General features: G+C 36.5%; 1 protein-coding gene across 1 annotated transcript; it reads right to left on the bottom strand.

Annotated features, from left to right (window-relative positions):
• Nucleotides 1-268: 268 nt before the first annotated feature.
• LOC130717047 (cell division control protein 48 homolog E-like) lies at nucleotides 269-4,465 on the bottom strand. The gene is made up of 9 exons (XM_057567150.1): nucleotides 4,309-4,465; nucleotides 4,057-4,222; nucleotides 3,682-3,910; nucleotides 2,391-3,157; nucleotides 2,088-2,309; nucleotides 1,887-1,958; nucleotides 1,523-1,804; nucleotides 981-1,340; nucleotides 269-853 (listed from the first exon to the last, which is right to left on the bottom strand). Exons 1-9 carry the CDS (start codon nucleotides 4,335-4,337, stop codon nucleotides 545-547), a joined length of 2,436 nt encoding a protein of 811 aa, XP_057423133.1. The 5' UTR covers nucleotides 4,338-4,465; the 3' UTR covers nucleotides 269-544.
• Between the last annotated feature and the right edge of the window lie 3,450 nt (nucleotides 4,466-7,915).

A 7,915-nucleotide genomic window follows, 5' to 3' on the forward strand; every position in this document is an offset into this window, starting at 1 on the left:
TTGTAACCCCTTGATTAAAAGTAGACCACTGCCATATGTGAGCATCAGTTAAGTACGGCGGTTGGATTTGGTATTGATATCACACCCTTAACAAACCATCGATCGAATTTATGGACCAAGTCCGTCCAATTGGGAGGTCACTTTTATCAATCGGTGAACTATACCTGACGTTTACTAAAAAGTTTATAAACACTACTTGGTTCATAAATATTTGATTTAGAGTAAGTGGAAATTCAGAATTTAGTATTTGATATATTGAAGAAAACTATTTACTTGTAAATAACACTGCTTGATTCAGAAATTATAACAATATTGGCACCAAAAAGTGCAGAGACAAAGGCTTCAGCACCTGTCCAAATAATTCTTCCCAACTTGCAAAGAGGCTCGCAACTAATGCTAGCCACACATGTAAGTTAACAAAGCATTTTAAGGAGCAAAGACAGTAATAATAATCCAATCGAAGCCTGACTTCAAACAGAAAATGTGAAGAGCTTAAATTAGGTAGCATTGTCGTTCCAAAGTAAAAGATAAAACAAAGGTTGACCTAACTATATAGATCATCTTCATCACCACCACCAGCACTTGCAAATGGATCAGTGGCAGCGGCAGCGGCAGCGGCAGTCCCACCGGCACTGGTATCTGCAAACCTGAACTCCGATCCAAACCCTCTTGATTGCTGCAATGTTTGGGCAAACGCCTGGTACTTTCGAATGTCAGCATCACTTACACTCCTTCGTGCATATTTCATTGACTCTTCAAAGTGAGCTGCTTTTATCTCAGCTACATCTTCGTCTTCAATATCCTCTTCCATAGCCTCAGGATTATCACTTCTCCTCCTTTCTCTCTCAATATCCTGCCCAGAGAAGTTAGGGGGGAAAATTAGCTTTACGTTGAATCCAATTGAAAATTTTAATTTTAATAGTAATCAACGTATATTAGTAAATATATCACAGTGAAAAAGGGGTCTCAAAAAACTGTACCTTCTCAATGTTCTCCCTTATGGCATACTTGCATGCACGCTGGCAAATCTCGGTAATATCAGCACCGCTGAAGCCTTGAGTATACTTGGCAAGAGCTCCAAGATCAACATCTTTTGAGATGGGGGATTTTCTCAAGCAAGCTTTGAATATCTGATGCCGAGAATCCACGTCCGGAAGGGGAATATAAATCAATTGGTCCAGACGGCCCGGTCGTAGAAGAGCAGGGTCTATGATGTCTGGCCGATTAGTGGCCCCAATGATAAACACAGTTTTCTTCGCTGACATTCCATCCATTTCTGTAAGCAGTTGATTCAGAACCCTATCAGCAGCACCACCAGCATCTCCTACACTACTGCCTCTCTGCAAGATAAAGCACACAAGATTTAATTTAAATACACCTAATAAGAAGATAAAATTAAGCAGAGCCTATAGGCACACTAACTTGCTGTATTTAATATATTTTTTAAGGGAATAAAACAATGTTTTAGAAAACAAAAGCTTTATCTGAAGTCCAAATCATAGCTTAGTATGGCACAACAAACCTGAGTTGCAATGGAGTCAAGTTCATCAAAGAATAGGACACATGGCGCAGAACCACGAGCTTTGTCAAAAATTTCCCTGACATTAGCTTCACTTTCTCCAAACCACATAGTGAGTAGCTCAGGTCCTTTGACACTGATGAAATTAGCCTGACATTCGTTAGCAATAGCTTTTGCCAAAAGGGTTTTACCACAACCAGGAGGACCATAGAAAAGAACCCCCTTTGAAGGTGACATTCCAAACTTCTCGAATTTCTCTGGGTGCTCCACTGGATATTGGACAGTCTGCAAAAGAGAGCATTATTAAAACCCAGAGGTTGATGATAATAAACTAGAATGATGTAATTTAATGAAGAGCTCTAGTTACCTCTTGGAGTTCTCTCTTAACATTCTCAAGACCACCGATATCTTCCCAGCTGACATTAGGTACTTCAACAACCTGGTTCATTAGCAAAGACAGAGTTAGAAAACCAAAAGTTCAAAAGGAGTAATCACAAGGTATACCAAGGTGGGGAAAACAAGATGAGAGCAAATGTAGAGCTGAAATAAAAACGGCTAGAAAACTAACTGTTTCACGGAGAGCAGAAGGATTGCTTGATCCAAGAGCAGTATGGAAATGCTCATTAGACACTGCCATTGAGTTCAGTATCTCAGCATCAATGGACTCATCATCCAAGTCAATCACGTCCATTTTCTCTCTGATGCACTGAAGCGCAGCTTCAGTACACAGAGCCGCTAGATCAGCACCAACATATCCATGGGTGTCCTTAGAAATCCTTTCTAAATCAACCTACAAATCACAAAATGGACAAATTTGTCAGATATCAAAAAGTTCAAATTAATCCATAATTCAAGGGGGATTCAATCTTACATCTTCGGCAAGCTTCATATTTTTAGTATGGATACGAAGAACCTCAAGACGCCCAATCTCATCGGGCACACCAATGTCTATCTCCCTGTCAAACCTTCCAAACCTTCGAAGAGCAGGGTCAATGCTATTGGGACGGTTAGTGGCTCCCATAACAATTACATGGGCACGGGACTTAAGCCCATCCATGAGGGTCAAGAGCTGAGAGACAATACGTCTCTCAACTTCACCATGAGTCTTCTCCCTTTTTGGAGCAATAGAATCTATCTCATCAATGAAGATGATAGAGGGAGCATTTTTCTCAGCTTCCTCAAATGCCTTACGCAGATTGCTTTCACTCTCACCAGCCAGTTTTGACATGATCTCAGGGCCATTGATGCAGAAAAAGAAGGCACCGGTTTCGTTTGCAACTGCTCGGGCAATTAAAGTTTTACCAGACCCAGGGGGTCCATACAGCAGAATTCCTTTCGGTGGCTTAACACCAATAGACTTGAATAATTGTGGATGCCTCAATGGCAGTTCCACCAGTTCCCTAATCTGTGCCATCTGCTTTCTAACCCCACCAACATCATCATAACCAACCTCATCCAATCGTTGCTCATCTTCTCTTTTAATAGGTTCTCCTTCACAAAAGATCTCAGTGTCTGGAGCAACAACACAATACTCAGCAGGGTCGGTTTCAATAACCTTGAATTCCACACTTCTCATCCCCCCTCTCACAAGGAAGAAATCTCCCTTCCTTAGAGGACGATATGCCTCCAGGAAATAAGCTGCAAAAGAAAAACTAGACTCAGTATTCATAATGAAATAGAATGCAGCAGCTGTGTTAGTAAGCCAAACAGAACCCAATAAAAAGTGACAGAACAGGACTTAAAATATGTGCTACTGCCATTTGACTTCAATGAAAAGATTAGTTTTTCATCCATGTTGTAGTTAAGCCTAGGGAAGCCAATAGTTATTCAAAAGGGTCACTAATTTTCAATGTGTAGAAAACACAGTATTCTTCTTGCCAATTTATCAGACCATCTTATTAACAAAATATGTTAAAATAAATAAAAAATACATAACCAATCAAAAACAAGATAATATTATAAATTTGACATTAGCCCTGATATCTTTTTCATTATTATTTTCATAAACCCTGATGATTACATGCATCTATAAAAACTGTGTCCACCTAAGAAATAAGAATTGTTTGACTAACTATATTAATCCTATTCTCAATCAAAAGACACCAACATCAGATAATGAATCAAACTACCAACAAAAAACACTGAAACAGCAAGAAACTCACGTTTCAAGTATGCATCAAAGAGATTCCCAGTGACTCCTTCAATGGTATCATCCACAGGAAGAATGTGAACTCGCTTCCCATATTTAACATCAGCACACTGATGAACAGAAACAACATCTCCAAGCCTAACCCTAAGATTGTTCCTCACAACCTTGTTCATCCTTATCTTCGGCTCCTCACACGTATCATCAGCAAGTGCAATACAAATTGTGTCTTTCCTCTTCTTCCCCTAAAATCAACCAACAAAAAAATTAAAAAACTCACCTTTACAATAAAATCACATAGTTTACCAATCAAATCAAACCCTAACATCAAGTAAGAGCAATTCCCCTAATCTGAAACAGAAAAACAAAACTGGGGTTTATGAGAATTTACCTTGATGAGAATTGTGTCACCGCGGAAGAGTTGAAGCTTCTCCATGGTTTCAGGGTGAAGAGCGACGACGGAGTTATCATCGTTTACGGCCTCGTCGACGACGAGACGGTTCGGCGCCTTCTTGCGTTCCAGGATCGCGGTGCTGTAGTCCCGCTTCGTTCCCTTCCTGAAAAGGTAACACAGAAACAATCAGGGTTTGTGAAATCGAAAACAATCAAGAAATTGAGATCTGAGAATGAAGAAGAAGCTTACGAATCTGAGGATTCAGGTTGATTCGCCATGGTTGAATGAAGAAGAAGAGTGAGAGCAGAGAGGAGAAGGAGAAGAAGGATCTGAAATTTGGTTTGGTTGAAGAGGGTATGTGGTAGGTTTGTGGATATTTTATAATTTGGGGTAAGCGTTTCTGGGATTTGGGTTTGGCACCCCACCTATTGGATTTGGCACCCCATGTATTCAATACGGAAATTTAATTTCCGTTTTCAAAACGGAATTTAAAATTCCGATTTGTTTTTTATATGCAATGAACGGTTGAAAATGTGCCACATATGCTAAAATACATAACGGTTTTTTAATTTCCGTTTTTTTCGTATTAAAATCGGAATTTAAATTCCCGTTTTTAATAAAGTGGGGTGCGAAACCCAATAGGTGGGGTGCCAAACCAAATTCCCTCAGTTTCTTGTTAGGAAAGATTTGATATTTATTTAAAATCTTTTTATGATTATTGTATTTTTAAAGATTATTTATTATTTTAGGAGTTTGGAGGGATCTAGAATATTTGAGATGGTTCTGAAATACAGCTATTTGTGTTCACTTCTGAACATAACTATTTGAGGTGATTAGTGAAGTTGTTTATTACATATGACTTTGACTTATTAAACACATGAGATTCCTTTATTTGGATTATTTTTTAGTTAAATTTGGAAGTGCAAACTAAAAGTTTATTTATTTATTTTGAGATTCCTTTAATTGGATTATTTTTAAGTTAAATTTGGAAGTGCAAACTAAAAGATTTTTTAATTTGAGGGAAAATGAAAAGGAAATGTAAGGAAAAAAGACTAAAATGTATATATGTTAAGTCAAATATTACATGTAAATGTAAAAAATTATCAAGATCCCTTGGATTTTTATGATCATTATTTGTAAGCAAATCATAATTTTCAAATCACGCTGTCATAGATTGAGATTATGCTAGGTATAGATCATAATATCACATGTAGATTATCCAAAAAACAAAATCTATTGTTATTTTAAAAGTAAATCCTTTACTGATTATCATTTTATGATAGCTTAAGTGGTAAGAGTTGAGTTGGGAAATGAAAGGTCGAGATATCGCTCTAGTTGGTGTAATTTATCTTTCCGACATAGAAAATAAAATATTTTTGTATTGCAGAAAATAAAATAAAACAAATTGCTTCATCGGAAAACTAACAAAACAAGAAAGGAAAACTAAGGAAAGTCAAGAGAATCCTTCAACAAGAAGGTAGAGAGCTCAGGATCAAGCTTATCAAAGATAACCAATCCAGGCAATCCAAGTTGAGAACCCAGCTTAGCTTGGCAATCCGCAAACGAATTCCCGTCGCGACCAATCCAAGCAACAGTAGCACGCCAATTCTTGTGAAGCAAGTCTTGGATATCACAAAGAACTACACCATCCTCATGGAAACGCACCCTACTAGTATCCTCCAAGGTGGCCACCAGGTCACTGCAATCCGATTAACAATTTACCCTTCGAAATCCACGACTCCTAGCAATATGAAGTCCCTGCCTAAGCGTTAGCGCCTCCGCTAGGAAAGTAACTAATTAACAAAAAAAATTAATACGTATTAATATGAATGATAAAATATATATAGCACTATGAATACTGATAGTGTAAATTTTTTTTACACATGTACCCAATTGATTTCTGCCACAACAGCAATTTATTAATTTACTAATTAAAATTAAAAAGATTTGTAACCACTCAATCCTATGTGGCATAATGTAACTAAAAGTCAGCGTAAAACTTCTTTACAGTGGCGGTGCATATCCATTAATCAATCGTTGTTTGAGTAATAGTTTTTTTTTAAAAGGTGCTTATAACTGATGAACAACAATAATAATAACTACTTATCATATAAATTTAGTTTTTATCAATATAGATTATTATAGTCATATAAACTAGTGTTCTGAAAACCGGATCAGACCGGCCAGTTTGACCGGATCGACCTGGAACCGGGCCTGTCCCGGTCCTGACTGCCTCTATAACCGGTGACATGACAAACCAGAGTTGAACCGGAGAAACCGGTGTAAAACCGGGCAACCCGGCAAAAACCGGTGGTTTACCAGTTTCAACCGGTTCATTGAAAAAGTTCCAAACAAGCTGCGTTTTATCCAAACTGCAACCAGAAAAATGAAAAAATCATAGAAAGAAATCATTCTCTTCTCTTGCAAGCTCTTCTACTATTCTCTACAACCACTCCCTCTATCTTACCATAAAGGATAGTTTCATTTTTAACTCTAATATTCAGCTATTATGAATTGTCGAAAAGAAATTTGGAAAAGAAATGAAAGAAGAGGAAGATGAAGAGGGATACAGCAGCTGAATGAGAATGAAATGCGGCTGCATTTCTCGCTTATGACAAAAGAGAGAGACTAGGGTTATGGAATAAGGCCCAGTTTGGAAGAGCTTATTTGACTTTATCTGATAGCATAAACTATTATGCCAGTGTTTGAGAGAGCTTATGCAAACAGCTTATGACCTGCCATAAGCTATTTTCAGCTTATTTTCATAAGCTACTCAGGACAGCTTATGAAAAACAGCTTATGCTTATATACAGCTTATTTTTAATTTATTTCAATAAATTTTTAAAAATAGCTTATGAATAAACGCTTATGTCATAAGCGCTTATAACCATAAGCGTTTAATTAAGCTGTTTTTCTAAATGGGGCCTAAGACTTATTTCATCTTAGCCCAAAAAACTATATGCTTCCATATGTTTAAAAAGCTGCAGCTTGTGGTTGTGTAACTGGGCCTATTTCATCAAGCCCAAAAAAATAATATGCTTCTCTTTATAAAAAACAACTACAGCTTTTCAAAAACAACCTACAGCGTACAAGTTATATAAATTCGTTGACAATACTTCACAGTATTTGAACAAAAAATACAATACTTTATAGGATTTATATTGTATCATAAATTTATGGATATTTTTTATATTAGTTTAGTTTCTATGTTATATAAATATCAAAAAGTATTATTTAATTACTACCGGTTCAACCTCGGTTGGACCTCAGTTGAACCAATGAACCTTAAACTAATACTTTGACCGGTTCAATGACCGGTCCGATTTTCTAAACATTGATATAAACCCTTTAAAAAGAAATATAAATCGACCCTCTTTTTCTTTTGAAAGGACCGACCCTCTTTATCAAAAGACTAGTATTTTTTACCCGTGCGATGTACTGGGGGGTTTTCATTTTTTTTTATTGCGTACAATTTTAAAATTCGTGTTATTGTTGTTATATGTATTAAAAGATAATGCACATTGATATTAATATAACCCACACCTATCATTATCATCCCCCAATGTGTACCACACTTGAAAGTGTGTTACATTTTCACTACCGCTACATATTAGGGTGGTTGGTATTAATAAGGGTCTGTGTAGTACTTTTTAACAGTGGCCAAAGATAATTTGCCGATTAATAAATGATAAAATTTAATTTTGGATATAAGAAAATATTAGTTTGTAAGTATTTTTTTCATGATAAATGTGTTTGTTTTTCTCTTGCAGAAAAGAATTTATTATATATATCTATGTGTGTGTTTTTTTCATCCTTATTTATGTCAAACAATAAACATATGAAAAGAAATCTACGA

The sequence above is a fragment of the Lotus japonicus genome, chromosome 5 (genome assembly GCF_012489685.1).
Source record: "Lotus japonicus ecotype B-129 chromosome 5, LjGifu_v1.2".
Lineage (NCBI taxonomy): Eukaryota > Viridiplantae > Streptophyta > Magnoliopsida > Fabales > Fabaceae > Lotus > Lotus japonicus.